The sequence below is a fragment of the Phoenix dactylifera genome, chromosome 14 (genome assembly GCF_051530095.1).
Source record: "Phoenix dactylifera cultivar Ajwa chromosome 14, Ajwa_hap1_PhDact_Kaust_v1.1, whole genome shotgun sequence".
NCBI classification, from domain to species: domain Eukaryota; kingdom Viridiplantae; phylum Streptophyta; class Magnoliopsida; order Arecales; family Arecaceae; genus Phoenix; species Phoenix dactylifera.
In genome coordinates, this window is record NC_143203.1 from 27,818,990 (window position 1) to 27,840,999 (window position 22,010).

Sequence of the window (22,010 nt, forward strand, 5' to 3'; positions counted from 1 at the left end):
TTGCAGATTAAGAGTTGACATAACAACTCAGAAGCCAATATGGCAGGCTGATATGTCTGGCAGACGTGACAGACTGAGATGTCTATTGATTGACTTGTCTGATATGTGGCAGCGAGAAAAAACATAAAAGATGACAGTTGTAGTGAGGACAGAGCTTAGAGAAAAAGCAACCAAAGGTCGATGATTGTCGTAGATAGAGGCACCATTGAAGAGAAGTAATTAGCTTCAAACTGGAGGGTGAAGGAGCCAAAGGCAACAAATAAAACCAGAGATAGAGAGAATGAAGCCGAGCGACAGTGAGGAGAGACGACCGAAGATTTAAAGCTAAAGAGAAAAGCAGTAGAGAGGAGCTGTGTATCCATAGAAAATAAAGGATCTTCGAGTAATAATCTACCAGAATAGTGAATATGCAGATCTACTAATGAAATCAATATTGATTCATTAGAAAATAAAGAATCTGCGGAGAAATAGAGGATCCGTGGATCCAAAAAATAGAAAATTTTTGGATGTTGATTCACCCGGAAACAGAGATCGATAGATTAGCAATGAGGGTCTTTAAAGCTTTTAGACATAGCAACAATGACCGCAACAAAGGGAAAAGAGATGGTGGCAATAGATTAGATGATTGGTGGCTCTGATACAATATTAAAATATTTGCAAAAAAGAGAAAAACAAAAAGAGAAGAGAGAGAAGTGATTTTATTTCTTTGATCCGTCACATACGGTACAACTCAAGGATTATATATATACTTGTGTATAGACTTTATATAAGAAAAATAATATAGGCTGATATAGGATCATATTAATAATAGAAAATATTACTAATTGATATAAATTGTTATGTGATTTCTAAAATTATTCTAATAAAATTATATTGATAAAAAAATAATTTAAATTTATATAGAATTATATTAATAAAAAAAATTATGAGCAATACGGATCGGTACGTGAAGCTAACAGCCAAACTTACTTTGCACGGTGCGACTTGCGGGAGCTGCGCATCTTTCGAAAAAACCGCCATGTCAACCCTTTCGAAAATGAATGATCGTGGCTCATCTTACTGCCTACAAAGTTTGACACGCAAGCCACGTATTTGACGCGGAATATAATGTTTTCTACTTTAAAAGGATGATAGCCATCTGTTTGCGAGTGAGTGGCGGCTATCCGGAGACTTGAGCTTCACCTCTAGAAGACTTTTCTTCAGAATTGACAAGTCGGACTTGTACACCCTATCAATTCACTTGGAAAACTATCCCTGAACGTGGGGCCAACAAGAATTAAAGGTCCAGCAACTATAATATATGTAGGATATCAGATCCAAAAGCCAAGACAAAGAGCATGTGTTTGTTTCCTTTCTTCTTTGCAGCTTCGCTGGGTTCTCTACCATGAGAAATCCTAGTATTCCCACCATCCTCATCCGTCTCTCCCTCATCTTCACGCTCCTCCTTCCTTTCGCGTCTCCAGCACCTAGGAGCTCTCTGACGAGACGTTCTTTCCTTTCTGTGGAGGATGACTCGGACATCCTCGTCTCACAAGATAAGACATTCGCATGCGGCTTCTACGAAGTTGGTTCGAATGCCTTCATCTTCTCGATCTGGTTCACCAAATCAAAGCCCAAGACTGTCGTATGGACAGCGAACCGTGACCACCCTGTGAATGGTCATGGGTCGAGAGTTACAATGCGCAAGGATGGGAGCGTCGTTCTAACGGACTATGATGACGCGGTCGTTTGGAGCACCAACACCGGCTCACCTCAAGCTCACACGCAGCTTCTCGATACTGGAAATCTTGTTGTGAAGGATCCAGATGGTACAGTTCTATGGCAAAGCTTTGATTATCCTACTGATACTCTTCTCCCTAACCAGGCATTCAATCAAAATTCTAGGCTGGTATCTGCTTCTCCTAACGGATCACTATCTTCAGGCCACTATAATTTTTATTTTCAGAGTGATAATGTTTTGAAACTCATATATGATGCACCTGAATATGTTAGCATCTACTGGCCTGATCCCGGACAAGTCGCGTGGCCGTGGAATAATGACAGATCAACCTACAATAGCAGTAGATTGGCAGTCCTTGATGATATGGGGCAGTTCGTGTCGAGCGATAACTTGGCGTTCAAAGCTTCTGACTGGGGTCCAGCGATTAGGAGGAGGCTGACTCTGGATTATGATGGTAATCTCAGGCTGTACAGCTTGAACGAGTCGACAGGGATGTGGTCCATTTCGTGGATTGCTCTTCCATCGATCTGTCGGGTGCATTCACTGTGTGGTAGGAACGGAATCTGCGTATACACACCAACGCCCCAATGTACTTGTCCACCTGGTTTTGAAGTGAATGACCCAAGTGATTGGAGCAAAGGTTGCAAGCGCAAATACAGCATCGACTGCCACAAATCTCATCAGGCTAAATTTTTCAGGCTTCCCCACACAGATTTTTGGGGGTCCGATTTCAATTTCACTTCTTCCCTGTCATTAAGGGCATGCAGGAAGAAATGCAAAACGGACTGTTCATGCGAAGCTTTCTCATATAAAGAGACCGGAGAATGTTATACAAAAATTGAGCTCCACAATGGAAGAAGTGATCCGGGCACCGATGGCACCATATTCTTAAAATTTCCAAGATCTGTAAACACCTCAAAACTCTCTTCTCGTCTTCAAGGGCATAAGCCTGTTTGCAGTGTCAAAGAAGTGGACATCGGCAAGGATATGATGCGGAAGAGCAGCGGACGAAAAGATTGGGCCTATTTCTATTCGTTCGTATCGGCATTTTTTGTAATAGAACTCCTTTTTATTACATTTGGTTGGTGGTTCATTTTCAGGAGGGAGAAGCAGTCAGCCCCAATGGAGGAGGGATATAGGGCGATATCTACTCAATTTCGAAGATTCAGTTACAAAGAGCTGAAAATTGCTACTCGAAACTTCCAGGAAGAGCTCGGGAGGGGAGGCTCCGGAGCCATGTACAAGGGAGTCTTGGATGATGAGAGGGTGGCGGCAGTCAAGAAGTTGGAAGATGTGATCCAAGGAGAAGAGGAATTCCACGCCGAACTGAGCCTCATAGGGAGAATATACCATATGAATTTAGTGAGAATGTGGGGATTTTGTTCAGAATGCTCACACAGGCTCTTAGTTTCTGAGTTCGTGGAGAATGGTTCGCTGGACAAGGTTTTATTTCATGGTGATGGCTCAGCTAACTTTCTGAGATGGAGTGAGAGGTTTAAAATTGCGGTAGGGGTGGCAAAAGGACTGGCCTATCTTCATCACGAGTGCCTTGAGTGGGTCATCCACTGTGATGTAAAGCCTGAGAATATATTGTTGGGTCATGATTTTGAGCCCAAGATTGCAGACTTTGGACTGGCCAAACTGTTAAATAGAGGTGGATCTGGAGAAAACTTATCACGTATCCAAGGGACGAGGGGTTACATTGCTCCAGAATGGGCTTCGAGTCTTCCAATCACCGGGAAGGTTGATGTCTATAGCTATGGAGTAGTGCTTCTAGAGTTGGTGAAGGGGGCTAGAGTTTCAGACTGGATAATTGGTAGGGGGGAGGAGGTAGAGATGGTACTGAGGAGGTCACTTGAGTTGCTCAAAGAGAACTTGAAGAGTGGAAAAGAGTCATGGATTGGGGACTTTGTTGACTCCAGATTGGATGGAAAGTTCAACAGCAAGCAAGCATTAATGATGGTGGAGATAGCAGTCTGCTGCCTCGAAGAGGAGAGAAGCAAAAGGCCATCCATGAAATCTGTAGTCCAAATGCTCCTTTTATCTGATGACGAGCTAAACTCCCATGCAGCATCTTTCTAGTAAGTTGGGCAGGAAGTCATTAATATGTGGTCATAATATCAAGTAATGTATCTTAGTCTTAGTCGAAAGCATTCCATGTAGGAAGCTGCTAAGGCAAATTATGAGCTTGTATATCCAGCGTTTGTTCTCCTACTTGTAAAGTCGTCTGAATATTTATGTGTGTAGACTTTCTTTAAGTTAACAAGGAATAAATGAAGCTAGTAGCAGTAATTATCTTCTAATTATTTGCCAATATGATAGCTTTGGATTAACGTTTTTCTGTTCCGAGAGCCGAAAGTGTTTTCGCCCCTTATAATTATCTTATTGTTTACCAGATTGAACAGACTAGCTTCCCCAGTTGGTGTGATAAATTATCCCTAAATACTAGGAGGACAACTAGGTCGCATATATCTGAAACCGGTTTCGCCATATCAGTGATCAGTTAGAAATTCATTCTAAGGTGGCGATTGGCAGAAAGAAAGAGAGAGGGAGAGAGCGAGGGGAATTTCAATCAACTTTCTAAACGGACCATATTGTAGAATTCATTATTTAATGTAGTATTCATAGTATGGCACGGTCATCTGTAATATTTTTTTCTCAGCATAGTATGGCACCCTCACCCACAAATGTTTTTCAAAAGAAAGAAGTCCCTGGGTTCACCATCATAGCAACAATATAATGAAATTATAGATCATCTAAAATAATGATGTGCACTCGAACTCTCGGGTGGTAGTTGCTGGAGGCTTCTAGATCTTCCACACCTTAGTTTTTAGGATGGAGCTGAGGGCGGCACGGGCCGGCCTAGGTCATGCTCGGCACTTGTTGCAGGCTAGTTCAGTCATGCTTGAGGATGAATCGGCTACGGCAATTGGCTGGATTCAGGGTGGCACCGGCAGCATGGGACGGTGCCACCCCTTGCTTTAAAAAATTCGGACTATAATCCATAGCGGTGTGGCCTTCCAGACCAAGCACATGTTCAAAGAAGTTAATGAGGCTGTGAATTGGGTGGCCTCGTATGTGAATGGCCATGACTCATCTTGGACCAGAGAATGGGTCCATAGATGACGGTTTGTCCATTGATTCCAATGGTAAGGATGTAATCTCCATCTTCTTTGTTTTTGGTAAATATATAATCTCCATCCTTTGAGGTGGGATACGTGGTCCACAAGGCCCCATACGGATCGTCTACTATAGCAAACTGCCCTCGGTGGTCAAGCCTGAAGAAGCAGTGCTGGCCTTCACCCAGCGTCCCAAATCCAAAAAAAAAAAAAAAAACGCTGTTCTTTCGCTTTGCTCTGTTGCTCTGTTCTCATGGCCGAGACTGAGCTTCTCTCTCCTTTTTTTGATAGCTCTGGCCATTATCGCAACAAAACAGCATCGTTGTGACCAACGAATTGGAAAAGAACCAAAAGAAATCTTAGGATGCCATGCGTACGTAGTTTCTCATGCTGATGCCATCTTTATTAGGATGGCTAGAACAATCACTAATTTCAGCCGGCTTCTCTTGCGAGTTTGCTCGTAAAGAATTGTATTTCTTAAAGAATCCAAGAAAACCAAGCTAAACCCATGCATGCATGGGGCCCTTTTGCTTCATAACTCGTGGCCCATTTAGTGAAAGGTTTCGTATATGAACAATTATGCCAGGCTTTACTCTTCGAAGAGCTCCAAAACGAGGCCTGCAGGTTGGTTATCCTTCGAGATTTTAATCCGATATTTTTTTCAAGGAATTTTCCGGGTGCAAATTAGAAAGAAAAAAAAAAACAAGGTCACCAAGGAATTTTAATTGGATGTTATTCTTTGTTTTTTTTTTCTTTGGTTATTCTAAATTTTGGATTTAAAATAGTTATTATCTTTGTTTTTTTAAAGGATTAATGTACAATGTCATTATATTTTCAAGGAAACACACATAACCAAGATAATGAGAGGGCCTAAATACCATCACAATGCCTATTGCAGCATAATGATAGCCTTGACTCCTAATATTAAACTTCGAACATATTTATATGTACTAATAAGAATTTTTGTGAATGAATCTGGAATCTTTGTGGTGCAAACCAAAGGATAGATTTGCACACCGGACACCCAACCTCATGAAGAGGAAGAAGATCACAAGCATGCAACTAGGAGAAAGAAAAAAAAAACAAAGAATAACATCCAATTTTAAATCTAAAATTTAGAATAATCTAATATATTTACTCATAAGTGTTACATGCATTTATAGTTGAAATCTAAAATCTATTAATCCTAATCCGTTGGATGTCATAATCTTACTATAACTGAAGAGAAAAAAAGCTATCCTAGTTAGAGAATAAAATAAGCTCCAATATGATCCGTTAGTAGTCTTGATATCTTGTCGGTGCTCACATGGCTCTCCATAGACTCTCATTCATAGTTGAAGACTTTGTTTGAGCTAAATAGGGGGTGGTATATGGCATGCGACTAGAATCCTATGTGGTACATGATTTGCACTATAGAGTGAGGTATAACTGGATGGCCACCATGTCGTCCAATCATGAAGATGGAGAGCTGTTAAATAGGGGGTGGTATATGGCATGCGACTTTTCATGCATGGCACGCAATGCCTGCCCTATTTGATAGCCATCCGTCTCCATGATTGGATGATGTGATGGCCATTCATGTTGTACTATACTCTACTGTGCAAATCGCGCACTGCAGAGGATCTAAACTCTTTGAGAAAATCAGAGGAAGTGGAGCGATGCATTTCTACTCCCATGTCTGCACTCTCATCCCTTTTCTCCTCATATACATTGAGGAGTTTCATTTGGAGTAGGGCACGGCTTCATCACGACAAATATATACATTTTGATATTTGACTAGAAACAAAGTAAAATAGCAAAACTAGTCTACAGTATTGTATATAAGTAGTGTTCACCATGTATTACTAGCTCTACCATTTTATTTATTTATTTATTTACTTGTGTATTTATATGAAAAAAAGATGATAGCTCACCATCAATTCATCATATGTTTTTAATATATGTTAATGGTGGTCGTGGGATTGCAATACTCAATCAAAAAGGTCATTTCACAGATGTTTTGCTATATATGGATGGGAATGCTTAGTGGGCCTTGTGCATACTAGATGACATACATTGCTCTGACATAGTCCCACATGGGAGCGGTCCTCCATGCGATAGCTTGAGCTTTTGAGCTAGGAAATCCATGATAGGTGATATCAGAACCAAGCCTAGTGTGTCACAACTCTATCAATCATCCAGGTCCTTCACTGAAAATGCCAGGATTTAGTAGGGTTGAGTCGAACCTAAGTCAAGCATTGACCCCTTCTCTCCAAGGAGTAAACGGAGCCAATTTTAGATTGAATGTGGGGAAGATGTAATATTGTTCCTATTGACTTAGGTGGTGCATGAGTTTAAAGCTTGGACTACAAGTGTAAATGCCATAAAGTCTGTTTTAAATTTTTTGGCTTGCAACTTAAGGCATGATTTCCTCCGCAAATTTCTGCATTCCCCGGTTTGGTGAAACGTGCTGTCTGCAGCACAGGGAAGAAAAGTGATAAATCACACTCTTGATGATATATGTAGTGTATGTGGATGTCTCTCTGTTCGTTCAAGCTAAGACTAAATGAGAGCACACAAGGCATTGGCAAATTGGTAACTATAGTGCAATGTCAAACTTTATTCTTGCATTCCCAAATCTCAATAGCTTGGTTCAGAATAAACGGCCACTGTTTTTCAACCCACACAGCGACCCACCAAAAAACCTTACATTTTCCCTTAGGTTGGGCCAAGAATTTTGCACATCACATGCTTCAAGCGGCTCCTGGCCGTTCTATGACTCCAGAAGATAAGTGGGATTCTGTTGTTTTGTTCTTTGTCTTAGAAATCCATCCATATCCGGTGGTGACCTTGCGCCCTTGATGCCAAGGATGCTCGTGATGTCTTGTAGTATTCTAAAACTCATTCAGATTCTTAGCACCAGCATTGGATTCAAAGTTATTGGGCGCAATTAGTGTCGTCTAGACTGACAAGTGGCGCCCTGGTCCTCAATGCTAGCTGGCCGAAACCGAGACCCTTATCCATTAACGGGGACATGGTTGACTTCAAGTCATCAAAATGCTCTATCATAGAAGTTAGAGCGACCTTGGCAATGGCCATTTATATTGATATTTGTGACCAGGGAGTGAAAGCTGCGAGCGGTAGCAATTAATCTACCCAAGCCAAATGGCAACGGCCATCCTACCCTCAATCCCCAATGCCTCCCTTCTTGTCATCCTCTCATCAATCCTCATCCTTCTCACAGCCCCATCCACAGCGAACGACAGCAATGTCCTGGTGACCGGGGATGTTCTCGCCACCGACGGCCAGCTCTCCTACCTCGGCTACAGCTTCGTCATGCAAGGTGACTGCAACCTCGTCTTGTACAACAAGGGCAATGGCTTCCAATCGAACACCCACGGAGAGGGTGTTAACTGTACCCTCGCGCTCAGTGACCGCGGCCAATTCATCATCAAGAGCGCCGACGGCTCCACTGTGTGGACCACGCCGCCTGGTCCCAAGAAAGGCAACTACGCTGCCATCCTCCGTCCTGATAGCAACGTAGTCATCTACGGTCCCACAGTCTGGTCTACCCCGGACTTTCGATTCGCCGCCACCGGAGCTTATTCTTCTGAGGCGATGAACATTCCGATGGTGAAGAACGTCTTGTTCTCGTCGCAGATTCTCTACAACAACTCCACGCTCGCAACCAGGGACTATACGTTCATCATGAAGTATGACTGCAATCTGGCCCTCATAAAAGCCGCACAAGGCGTCATCTGGGATTCTGGCACGCAGGGCAAAGGCCAGCATTGCTTCCTAAGGCTCGACCACCGGGGGCAGCTGGCCGTCGTGGACGACCGCTACAAAATCGTGTGGGCGAGCAAGCCTATATCCAGTGAAGGAGCTTACGCCCTTATTGTCCAGATCAACGGACAGGCGGTCGTCTATGGACCCGTAGTCTGGTCGACGTCCTCCAGCTGATCTGCGATGGCCAGTGCGTTCCTATTTTGAGGACATCAATTAATAGTAATTAGTAAGTAAGTTTGGCTCGTCGCTGAACCACAGCGTGTACTGCTAGCCCAAATATCCAATAAATTAAGTTTGGAAGACAGACCGATTTTTGTGGTGGATCCTTAATTGTTACTCCTTGATGCTTTCATCGATCCCTTCTCGTCATGGACGCGGACGACAACCCATCGGCGTAATAATTCCATGTTTCCACTGAGACAACTGGTGATTTCTTCTGGTCAATCATCCAGAAATGAATCTCAATTGATAAAATAAACTATTATTAAAAGCCGTACATCAGGTCCTCCAGGCTCCAACGGTTGATATTTGTGAAGAAAAACTTAGACGGCCCCATCATCTTATGCGCATGCTACATATAATTGTTTGGGCCACACCGCAGCAGAGTATGCCTGTTCGCATGGTTTCTTCGTACTCTTCGGCTGCCGCAATGGCTGAGAGGCGACCCTCATGACCGCTCTAGAGCATTAGATTTTTGAAGGGAAGGAAGCATCGGATGACAGCGAATCATGGTGTCCGTCGTGAGTCCAGCGCAATGGGCCGAAAACGTTGAGTCTCCCATCAAAACTGAGCACTGCAATATACGGCCCATTGCTACCCTTGCTGTTGCTGCCCCAGAGACGTTGGCCTTTGTGTTCGACCGTCAGCTCCCCATCAGTCTCCAGCCGAGCATAACAACCACGCGCATCCGTGTTAGTCTGCCTCTGCCACAAAGTCGTCCAGATTGCCCATCTTTTTCTTTTTCTTTTTCTTTTTCTTTTTCTTTTTCTTTTTTCTTTTTTTTTTGATTAAAGCGGCAATTTATATAGTTTTAATATGAGTACATCCTACCAAATCATGAGAAAGTAAAGAGTACAAAGAAGAGAAAATGTCTCCTATAGATGTCCAGAGAAAATTCCTGAAATGCCGGACAACGAAGGAGGCGATTCAGTCTGCTGCCCTATTCGCCTCCCGAAACACGTGCTACCTGCAAGCCACCTATCTCCTGAGCCAGCCTACGGGTCTCTCTGATGAGAGGATGGTCATCATCATATGTGTCCACACCTCGGATCCAGTCAATCACCACAAAAGAATCCCTCTTGAGATACTTCCTCACGACTCCAAAGAACCGCCTCGCATATGACAGCCCTTCCAATGCAGCCAGAAGCTCTGCCCCTACAACAGTGAGCCCAGGCTGGCACCGACCTCCGGCTGCTACCAGCTTGCCAAAGGAGCCTCTAATCATAAATCCAACACCTCCAGATACACCATCCACCAACATACTACCATCGAAGTTTACTTTGAGATGACTAAGGGGTGGGGGCACCCAAGAAACAAGGGCGAACCTGGACGCTGCAACAACGGAAAGAGTACCCTAGATATCTCTGGCTATCTCAGTAGTGAACAACGCAGTAGCTGCTGTAACCTCCCTCGCATGCAGTATAGCTCTATCCACCACCAGCCTCAAAAGCGACCTCCTACCCTCAAATATGTCGACATTCCTGTCCAGCCAAATATGATAAGCCAAGTATGCTCTAAAGATCCCCCCTCCAAGGATCTGGAGCTCCGCATCGAAACTCTCAGCAAATGGATCAAATCTTGTGTCGTCTCCACTAACTCGGGTAAGGGTGCAGGTGATCTACTCCATATCTCCTCGCCCTAGAGCACTACAAAAGAACATGATCCATAGTCTTCTCAATCTCCGTACACATCTCACAGAACTGGGTGATCCGCACTCCTCGCCGAGCTAGCAAACTTCTGGTCGGTAGGCAGCCCCATGCCACCTTCCAGATGAAGAGCGCTACACGTGGGTGAACTCGCATTCTCCAAATCCAACCTCCCTCAATCTGCCGAGCTGACTCCCTACTGAACAAAGCATGAAGATCCCTAGCTCGTACCCGCGTCTGGCCTGATGGCATCTATACTAACCTGTCAGACTCCTCCCGGGCTGGTACCGATAGAGCCAGAATCAACTCTGCCAACTGCTCCCCAAGCACCTCCCGAATCAGCCCAGCCCTCCATTGACCCCCAACAGGGTCCAGCAAGTCACAAACTCTATATCCACTCAGCATCGTCAAGTCCACTATGGCCGGCAGACGACTAATCGACTGCTCAGTCACCTAGCTGTCCTCCAAAATATCAACAAATCGCCCATCCCTAATGGCCCATCTAATCTTTGAAAGCACCAACATGGCTCTAGCACACATCTCCCTCCAGACCGATGAGTGGTGACGTCCAGCCCGTGTCCCAGGCAACAAAGCACCATATTTGGCCCTCATCAACGAGGACCACATACTATCGGGCTCTAGCATAAATTCAGGTACGTGACATGCCGCTAGAATCTTCCGCCTCACCACCAATGACAGCACTTCCTAACCTCCAAACCTGGTCGGCTGACATATCACCTGCCATGCCAACAAGTGGATACCACCTCTACCACTACTCCTCCCCTAGATAAAGTTCTTAAAGATCTACTCAAGAGTCCTCAAAAATGCCGCTGGAATAAAGGAGTTGGAGAAAAAGTAAGTAGTGATACTAACTGAACGAAGATAATCCTTCCATCATCGATAATGTGTGCATCTGCCGTCCCTCCAGTCTATGTCTGATACTGAGCTCTAGAGATGAGCAATCCCTGCTATGCAACTGCTGACCTGAGAGTGGGATCTCCAGGTATCTCAATGTGCCCTCCTGCTCACCCACCCCCAAAATCTCCAAAATAGAATTCTTCACTGCCAATCTAATCTTCGGGCTGAAACATATAGCTGATTTAGATAAGTTGATACATTGATCCGACACTGCACAGTAGTTTCGGAGGATCTTGCTAATGACTCCCGCGGCCTGCCGAGACAACCGGACTAGTAATAAACAATTATCGGTGAAGAGCATGTGAGAAATCGGAGTAGCCCCTCCATCTTTGATGACCAAATTGCACCTCATAAATTCCCGCTCATAATTCTTATACTTTGAGCTTCCTCGGAGGCATCAGCCTGTCGCCCGAGAACAAGACGTACTCCGTCGTTGTTAGATTTTTATTAAATAATGATTAAAAGTTTTCATACTTAAAATATATATATTATACATATATGTTAATAAGGGAGTTTGGCTTGGTGGTTGGTGCGTTGTTTGGGTGGGGATGAGATAACAGGTTCGATTCCCCATTCCCTCCTTTTTATTTCTATTACGTAAAGCTTGGTTCTCTTGTGCTCGTTGGGCCTGTGCTTGTCCGAGCCGAGCTCGGTTCTCTTGTGCTCGTTGGGCCTGTGCTTGTCCGAGCCGAGCTCGGTTCTCTTATGCTCGTTGGGCCTGTGCTTGTCCGAGCCGAGGTTCTCTGCAGCCGAGCTGGGCCTGTGCTTGTCCGAGCCGAGGTTCTCTGCAGCCGAGCTGTGCCTGTGCTTGTCCGAGCGAAGGTTCTTTGCGCATGTGCTTGTGCTCGCTGGGCCCTGCCCCTGCTCGTCCGAGGTTCTGTGCGCCTGTGCTCGTCCGACCCACCTCAACTGAAGCGCGAAGAGCCGAGGCCGAGGTCGGACCACAGGTGTGATGAGCCCAGAGGAGCCGAGGTCGGACAACGGGTATGATGAGCCAAGAGGTGCGTGGGCCGTGCCTCGCACCCTTAACACGAGGAGCCACGTCGCTTCCTCGTTAGCACCTCTTCGCAACCGACCTCGCATCCGCTGGCCATACTCCTAGTGTTTTTTCAAACTTTCTTACCGGTTTTGACCGTTGGATCGGTTTTGGGTCGCGTCTGTCCCGAAGAAGTCTATAAATAGACCTCTTCGGATTAGACAGGATATAGAAAATTGAAAACAGAGAACTTCTATTCTTCCTTTTTGCTGTTTTTCTTTCAATCAACGGGCTTGCTGCATACTGATTCTGGGTTCGAAAGCTTCTTTGATCCGTGCAAATCATTGAGGCAGAAGGAACAGTGCGAGAGGCTGTTGTATCTCAGGAGTAGAACGCCATCCAAGCCTAGTGCACTGTAAGGCGGCGAAATCTACTTCAAGGAAAGTGACCAACATACCACGCCTCAGCATCTCGGGTTCCATTTTTCCACTTTCTCTATTTATTTTCTGTAAGCCTATTTCTGCCTATTATTTGTTGAAGTAGAGTATTATAGATTTAAAAATTTCTGGGACAGTATATTCCCAACATTCTTGAAGTAGATTTCTCCTACATATAATAGGCTAGTACTTAGAGTTACCTCAATGGCCAATGCAAGTGACCCGGTTCCTCCTGAAAAATTTAATGGAAATAACTTTAAGCGTTGGAGACAGAAGATGGAAATCTTCTTAACCACACTTGGGTTATTTTCCATAATCTTTGACTCTCCTCCAAATGAGGAAGAGAATGAACCAGCTAGAACTTGTAATTTGGAGGAATTTAAGAAGAAAGACTACCTGTGTAGGGGAAGGATTCTGTCCTATCTTACTGATCCCCTTTTTGATGTCTACTGCACTTTTAAAACCTCCAAGGAGATTTGGGATGACCTTAATAAGAAATATGGTATCCAAGATGCCGGAATGGACAAGTATGCTGCTAGTCAATTCCTGTCTTATAAGATGGTTGACACCAAGCCCGTAGTTGATCAAGCCCATGAGTTAACAGTGATTTATCATGAATTAGGCTTAAGAGGAATGGGTATAACTGAGAGCCTTCAAGTTGCTTGTACCATTGACAAGCTCCCACCTTCTTGGAAAGACTTTGGGTTATCCCTGAAACATAAAACCGAGGATATAACAATGAAAACTCTATTGTCTGCCATTAGGATCCAAGAACAACACCTTGAGAAAGATAATGAGCAACTCATGAATCCTGAGCTTCTAACCAAGGTGAACTTTGTAGAAGGCCAGAATAAGACCCATAAGTTCAAATTTGAAAAGGGTGGACCTAGAAACAAAAGAAAACTTATGAAGCCAAAACACCATATCAATAAGAATGATCGGAAGCCGATTTGCTACAATTGTGGGAAACTCGGTCATATGGCTCGAGTATGCCGGATGAAGAGGAAGAAGTATCAGAACTATGAACATGCGCTTTCTCAACCTGCAAATCCACAAACCAACATGGTGCTATCCAGTATTGGTCCTACTAGTACTGATGATCGGTATGTAACTTTAAGTCCAGAATTAAATTTGGCAATTTGCTCTACCGATTGGTTAGTGGATACAGGTGCGAATGTTCATATGTGTACTGATCATACCCTTTTTACTACTTATCAGGTCCGGAGTGGCCTAACAGTAACTATGGGGAACTCCACCTCGGCACGAGTGCTTGGAACTGGAAAAGTACTTCTAAGGCTTACGTCTGGGAATGTGCTTACACTATTTAATGTGTACCATGTGCCCGATGGAAGGAGGAATCTGATCAGTGGATCTCTTCTAAATAGAAGTGGTTATTCTTTGTTATTTCAATCTAAGAAAGTGATTATAACAAAGAATGGAATATTTGTAGGCAAAGGCTATGAGTGTGATGGCTTGTATGTAATAAATAATGTATCTTTAGATTTTTCTTCTGATAACAATAATAAAATTGTGCTTTCAATATGTTCTTCATCTCTTTGGCATGCTAGATTAGGACATGTGAATAATAATACTATTAAAAGAATGATTAGCTCTGGTTTATTGCCTAATGTTTCATTAAATGAAAAGGAAAGGTGCCAAATTTGTGTTCAATCTAAACAACCTAGAAAACCATTTAAAATAGTAAATAGAAATTCAACTTTATTAGAATTAATACATTCAGATGTATGTGATCTAAATGGAACTTTGACTAAAGAGGGTAGAAGGTATTTCATTACCTTCATAGATGATTATTCTAAGTATTGTCAAGTTTATTTAATGAAATCTAAAGATGAAGCATTTGAGATGTTCAAGACTTACAAATCTTTAGTAGAAAATCAACTTGACAAGAGAATAAAGATTCTCAGGTCAGACAGAGGAGGAGAATACACCTCTAATGACTTGAATGAATTCTGTAGAGTTAATGAAATTCTACATGAAGTTACACCTCCCTATTCACCTCAGTCTAATGGAGTGGCTGAAAGGAAAAATAGGACTCTGCAAGATATGGTAAGATCTTTGCTTGCCAACTCAGGTTTACCTGAGGTTTGGTGGGGGGAAGCAATGCTTACTGCATGTTTCCTGCTTAATAGGGTTCTATTTAAAGGTTCTAATAAATCTCCTTATGAACTTTGGAAAGGAAGAAAACCTAACCTAAATTTTGTAAAAGTTTGGGGTTGTTTGGCTAAGGTTAATATTCCTTTAATCAAGAAAAGAAAATTAGGACCTAATACTTTTGATGCTGTGTTTCTTGGTTATTCTCTTAATAGCGTTACTTATAGGTTCTTAGTCATTAGTTCTGATATTAATGGCATAGATAAGAATACTATAATTGAATCTAAAGATGCTTCTTTCTTTGAAGACATTTTTCCATTTAAGGATAAAATAGAAAAGCATTTAATAGATAGATCTAATGATGCATCTTGTAGTTCGCCATCTAATTCTCTAATTATTCCTAATAATGAAAATGAAAATGAACTTAATGATATTAATGAACTTGGTAAAGGGAAAAGAATTAGGAAAAAGAAAGATTTTGGATCTGATTTCTATACTTTTATGGTTGAAGATGATCCTAAAACTTATAAAGATGCTATGAACTCATTAGATTCTATATTTTGGAAGGAAACTATTAATAGTGAAATGAATTCACTTATGACTAATAAAACATGGTTTTTAACTGACTTACCGCCTGGTAGTAAGGCTATAGGTTGTAAATGGATATTTAAGAAGAAATTAAGACCTGATGGTTCTATTGAAAAATATAAAGCAAGATTAGTTGCTAAGGGCTTTTCTCAGAAAGAGGGTATTGACTACTTTGATACATATTCTCCTGTGACTAGGATAACCACAATTCGTACTTTAATTGCACTGGCTTCAATCCATAATTTGATAATTCATCAAATGGATGTCAAGACTGCCTTCCTTCATGGTGATTTAGAGGAAGAGATCTATATGGATCAGCCAGAGGGATATGTGGCTCAAGGACAGGAAAGAAAAGTTTGTAGGTTAGTCAAATCCCTCTATGGTTTAAAACAAGCTCCTAAGCAATGGCATAGAAAATTTGATAAAATAATTGTTTCTTATGGCTTTAAAGCAAATGAATCAGATAAGTGCTTATATTCAAAGTTAGAAAATGATTCATGTATTATCTTGTGTTTATATGTTGATGATATTTTAATTTTTGGTACTAATATGAATATGGTGACTGATATCAAAACTTTCTTGTCTAATAATTTTGATATGAAAGATTTAGGTCAGGCAGAGATAATTCTTGGTAACAAGATTACCAGAATACCTGATGGTATAATTTTTGATCAATCACAATATATTGAGAAAATATTGAAGAAATTTGATAAGTACAACTGTAAACCAGTGAGTACACCTTATGAGCATGGTTTGAACTTAAAGTGCAATAAAGGTGATCCAGTGGCCCTAGAGAAATATGCTCAAATTATTGGGACACTAATGTATGTTGCAAATACAAGTAGACCTGACATTTCTTATGCTATAGGAAAGCTTAGTAGGTTTAATAGTTGCCCTAGTCTTAGTCACTGGGAAGCACTGGATAGAGTACTTAGATACTTGAGAGGTACAATATATTATGGTTTACATTACTCAAGATTTCCCGCTGTACTTGAAGGATACAGTGATGCTAGTTGGATCACTGATTCAGTGAATCGAAAAGGAACTAGTGGATACATATTCATGTTGGGTGGTGCAGCTGTTGCTTGGAGATCATCCAAACAAACTGTGATCACAAGATCCACTATGGAGGCTGAGATTGTAGCCTTAGATTCTGCAAGTCAAGAAGCAGAATGGTTTAAGAATCTTATGTCTGAAATACCTATTATGGAAAAGCCTATACCTGCTATCTCTTTGTTATGTGATAATGAAGCTGCAATTAATACTTGTAGAAATACTGAGTATAGCAAGAGAAACAGAAGACACATTAGTGTGAGACATAAGACTATTAGATACCTAATTAAAAATGGTATCATAACTTTGGAATTTGTTGGATCTAAAGATAACCTAGCAGATTCTTTAACTAAAGGACTGGCTAGAAGCAAAGTCATAGAAACATCAAAGGGGATGGGATTGAAACCCATAAGGAATCATTGACAATGGCAACCCAACCTATTCTGACTGGAGATCCCAAGACGAAAGGTTCAACGGGAAAAACAAGTTGTTTAATGATTAGTTAGCACTATAATAAAATGACTTTATGTCATTTAGTCTCTCCCTGTGATGTGAGTGCTAAATACAGCAGAGGTATACGGAAGAGTTTAAAACTCTGAATGAGTCCGAGTTTATGGCAAGGTGCTGTGCTGCGAGCACCCTTGGAGAACTCACCTATGTGAGTGTGACTGTGTGGCCGCAGTCTATGGGGATAAGGGTTTAACCCCTAGAGCACTCATGAAACTGAGATATTGGAGCATAAGGCCAGAAAAAACACCACCTATAATGAACCCAGTATTTGCATTTGTCATGGGTGAAGTATATAGAAATCTGAACCAAAGGATTTGGTTCAAAGCTTTTTAGCTACCACTATACCTTTCAGATGAAAATATACTTTCACTAGGTAAAGGTTCAAAGCCGCAAGCTACCTTTATTGAAGTCGTGACATAAACAAGCCCGATTTGACTATTTTTTATTTTATAAAGTTTTGAAAACATTTTAATCAGGTGGGAGAATGTTAGATTTTTATTAAATAATGATTAAAAGTTTTCATACTTAAAATATATATATTATACATATATGTTAATAAGGGAGTTTGGCTTGGTGGTTGGTGCGTTGTTTGGGTGGGGATGAGATAACAGGTTCGATTCCCCATTCCCTCCTTTTTATTTCTATTACGTAAAGCTTGGTTCTCTTGTGCTCGTTGGGCCTGTGCTTGTCCGAGCCGAGCTCGGTTCTCTTATGCTCGTTGGGCCTGTGCTTGTCCGAGCCGAGGTTCTCTGCAGCCGAGCTGGGCCTGTGCTTGTCCGAGCCGAGGTTCTCTGCAGTCGAGCTTGTCCGAGCCGAGGTTCTCTGCAGCCGAGCTGTGCCTGTGCTTGTCCGAGCGAAGGTTCTTTGCGCATGTGCTTGTGCTCGCTGGGCCCTGCCCCTGCTCGTCCGAGGTTCTGTGCGCCTGTGCTCGTCCGACCCACCTCAACTGAAGCGCGAAGAGCCGAGGCCGAGGTCGGACCACAGGTGTGATGAGCCCAGAGGAGCCGAGGTCGGACAACGGGTACGATGAGCCAAGAGGTGCGTGGGTCGTGCCTCGCACCCTTAACACGAGGAGCCACGTCGCTTCCTCGTTAGCACCTCTTCGCAACCGACCTCGCATCCGCTGGCCATACTCCCAGTGTTTTTTCAAACTTTCTTACCGGTTTTGACCGTTGGATCGGTTTTGGGTCGCGTCTGTCCCGAAGAAGTCTATAAATAAACCTCTTCGGATTAGACAGGATATAGAAAATTGAAAACAGAGAACTTCTATTCTTCCTGTTTGCTGTTTTTCTTTCAATCAACGGGCTTGCTGCATACTGATTCTGGGTTCGAAGGCTTCTTTGATCCGTGCAAATCATTGAGGCAGAAGGAACAGTGCGAGAGGCTGTTGTACCTCAGGAGTAGAATGCCATCCAAGCCTAGTGCACTGTAAGGCGGCGAAATCTACTTCAAGGAAAGTGACCAACATACCACGCCTCAGCATCTTGGGTTCCATTTTTCCACTTTCTCTATTTATTTTCTGTAAGCCTATTTCTGCCTATTATTTGTTGAAGTAGAGTATTATAGATTTAAAAATTTCTGGGACAGTATATTCCCAACAGTCGTGGCCGTCGATCTGTAAAGTAGGCCCAGTTCCTTCCGGTTGCCGCTTGTCCACCGTCTCTGGCCGTAGATGCCGAGCTTGCCATTGCCATCGAGCACGAGAGCATACTTCCTTTTCTTGGACTTGCTAGAGCTTGACCATAAGGTATAGTGGACGCTGCGACGAACGACTAGCTCGCCATTATGCTTCAGCGCGAGGTAGCAATCGTCGCCTTGGCCCACAGTGTTGGCACCCCATATCGGGTTCTCACCTTCGTAAAAAATTAAATCGCAGTTGAATTGCATGGCCAAGCGGTACTGCCCGTTTGTAAGGTTTTGGCCGGCCATGAGGACCTCGCCGGTGAAAAGAACATAGTCGGCCATGGCATAAGGGGGAATTAAGAAGCCCGAAGATGGACGGAAAGGCGAGGAGGGCCACTGGAATCGGGAATGCCATGAGAACCATCCAATTCCGCTTGGCTGCCTATGGTTCTGCATTGGCAGATAGCTTTATGCATATGCATACATCGGTCTTACGGAAGTTGTGCTAGAAGATGCTACCAGCGTTTAAAACATTGCTGGAGCCGTGCGATGATATGAATCAATGACATGGGCCTCATCACAGCCTAGGACTGTTTCAGATCCTGTGGCACGGTGGAAATTTGAAACAGCGAATGCAGTCAAGGAGAGATTGACACGTCAGTATTCTGCGTAGGTCCCATGGCCTGATTTATCTCCACAGGGTACATATTGGGGTGCTGATGGTTCAGGTTGTCCCAGTTAGGTCCCTCGGATGCCATTCTTATGATAAAGGATGGTGTGCTCGTCCTTCACAATCCGTGAACAAATGGCTTGGTTTGCAAAACAATTCGAGAGTGCGAGCCACCAACATTGCGGTCCACAGGACACTTGCAATTACGGAAGACCCCGTCCACCTGAGACGTCCTATAGGGGCCTCTACACCTTGTCGAAAACTGCGCCAGGTGGAAGTCCATCTGCCCAGCCCAAACTGGGCCTGCTCTTTTGATCGGACCGGCCATTTTGCAATGGAGCCCACATGTCGTGTTTCGGCCTTTCGGGAGAAGCATGATCTCGGCTGAAAACATGATCAACGACCCGATGCAAGTTGCACTTGATCAATTCAAGTGGAACTTGTCTAGTGAGGTCCAGCCAAGTCAGTCGGCCAGGATCCATCATATCTAGTTGCATGGAGTTCAAGTATAGTTTTCGACTCAAATGCGACACTTATTCACGTAGGTTGAGCCAACATCCAGAAGCGAAAAGTTCTAGCTGGATTTACGCACTAAATTTTTTTTTATCTTTTTCGGTACTTTTTAGATTCTCTCCCGATGCATATAAGCATCATTTATCTTGACGCTAACACTTTCAAAAGCGTCGCAAAAACGTTAGCTAGGTGGGAATGGAAATTTTTTTTGCCAACGCTTTTGAAAAGCATCGGCAAATAACGGGAGCTTTGCCGACCCTCTGAAACATCGGCAATACTTATTCTAACGATGCTTTACAGCATCGTGAGAATTATTACTTTTTTAAAAAAATTAATTAAAAGGCCAAATTAATCTTTCCAAAGGTTAAAAAAAAAAAAAATGGATCTAGCTGGAGAGAGAGATAAACAGAGCCAATTTTCGATTTCCTTCTCCATTCCAACAACAGGATAACCCCTTTGATTCTTCTTTTGATTAGCTGGAGAGAGAGAGAGATTAGCTGGAGAGAGAGAGTTCCTTTTAATTCTTCTTCTTCCAATACCATAAAATAGATAACCCTAGGAAGTTATAAAAAAAAAGAGAACAAAATTAGACAAAGAATAACGCAAGAAGAACAATTTATATGATGTTTGTTTTACAAATTTCAGTAGAAAGCATATTACAACATATTTACAAATTACAATAGAAATAACACGGGATAAACAGATAAATTACAACAAATTACAACATATCCCCTAACCCTAACCCCAACCCCAACCTCATCATCTCCAACCTCTGCCTTTCCTCTTCTCGCTCTCGCATCGGTGGTGGCCACTTCTCGCTCTCGCTCTCACGTATGCAGCTACCGAAGAACCGCCCGAAGCTCCCTCGACGGCTGAGCGTGGGGCCAGTTATCGTGGTGATGTCGCTGGAGAAGAGGGTGGCGGATTTGGTTCGGGCGGCGGAGACATATGCCAAGCAGGGTCCGGCGACGGAGCATGAGGCTGCCGATGATACACACTCCCTTTTTCTCTCTCCCTCTCTCTCTAACCCGCGCTAGGGTTTCCATCGCATTGGGGGCGTTTTATAGCGGCACTTGGCCTCCGACGACACTCCCCCTTGGCCTTCGACGACGCGCCCTCATGGCCTCCAATGACGCAGGCACACAACTGAGCTTCGTCTTGGACTAATGAATTCCGACGACGCTTCTCAGCATCGTCTGGCCTAAGCTTAATCACACCACCATCGCAATATAAAGCCTTAACCAATTGTTTAGAAAGTGCGGTAGAGAGTTGTTTGATTTTTTTGATTTTAAAGAAAAAAATGAGATGCAGTCGTACATTACAACTTATAAGAAAATCAGAGAAAACATTAAAAATGGAAAAGTAGAGGGTTGAAATCAAATAGTGAACCTTTGGCTTCCGAAGACACTTATAAGCGTCGTCTTGAACCTTTGACTTCCGACAACGCTTATAAGCATCGTCTTATATAGCATTTAGGCCATAGGATTCGGACGACGTGTTTAAGCGTCGTTAGCTATTTTTTTCAAATTTCTATGATCCCTTTGATTTTTGCCGTGCCCATTGGAACACGTGACTGGCCGAAATTTAAGGACGCCCGTTGAGGTCGAGGCCCAGATGCTTACCTTACCTAACACTGTGAACTGTCTGGATTCAGTGCATTCAAAAAATTCTAATATTTTTTTTTTAATTTATATCTATAACAAGGTTTGCCAAATTTCTTCTATTAGCAATTTTGCAAGTTGAATAGAAGGCGTGACTTATTTAGAATGGCAACTTTATGTTTTGATAAAAAGTTAGGGATCATTTTGAAAAAAAAATAGTTAATGCTGTGTTTCTCTCTCGCCATCTCAATTTATGACCGGTGTCAACAACTTTTTCTTTTATTTAATAAAACAGAAGTATCATATTAAATGTGTATAAATACAGTCAAGAAAATCAAAAAACAATACATCATAGAGTACTAGGCAACTCCGCCTCGCCCATCTATAGGTGTCCACCCGAATGGTTGGAAGCAAAGGAAGCCACCCAATCGGCAGCCCCATTGGCCTCACAGAATACATGCTTCGCCTAGATTGCCAACCCATCACAAACCATGGCATAGATATTTCTCAGCAACAGATGGTAGTTGTCGACCCCCC

At 42.9% G+C, this 22,010-nt stretch overlaps 2 protein-coding genes across 3 annotated transcripts; both read left to right on the forward strand.

Moving 5' to 3' along the window:
• Nucleotides 1-1,323: 1,323 nt before the first annotated feature.
• LOC103696648 (putative receptor protein kinase ZmPK1) lies at nt 1,324-4,023 on the forward strand. 2 transcript variants are annotated; one of them, XM_088710887.1, is made up of 2 exons: nt 1,668-1,888; nt 1,993-4,023. In XM_088710887.1, the coding sequence occupies exons 1-2, from the start codon at nt 1,806-1,808 to the stop codon at nt 3,800-3,802; spliced, it is 1,893 nt and encodes a 630-aa protein (XP_088567013.1). In that variant the 5' UTR covers nt 1,668-1,805; the 3' UTR covers nt 3,803-4,023. The 2 variants fall into 2 exon arrangements, with proteins under 2 accessions (XP_088567012.1, XP_088567013.1); XM_088710886.1 differs by having other exon boundaries at nt 1,324-4,023.
• Nucleotides 4,024-7,899: 3,876 nt separating this feature from the next.
• On the forward strand, nt 7,900-8,911 carry LOC103696650 (mannose-specific lectin 3-like). Its single transcript, XM_008778333.5, has one exon. It carries the CDS (start codon nt 7,984-7,986, stop codon nt 8,779-8,781), a length of 798 nt encoding a protein of 265 aa, XP_008776555.1. The 5' UTR covers nt 7,900-7,983; the 3' UTR covers nt 8,782-8,911.
• Nucleotides 8,912-22,010: the final 13,099 nt, after the last annotated feature.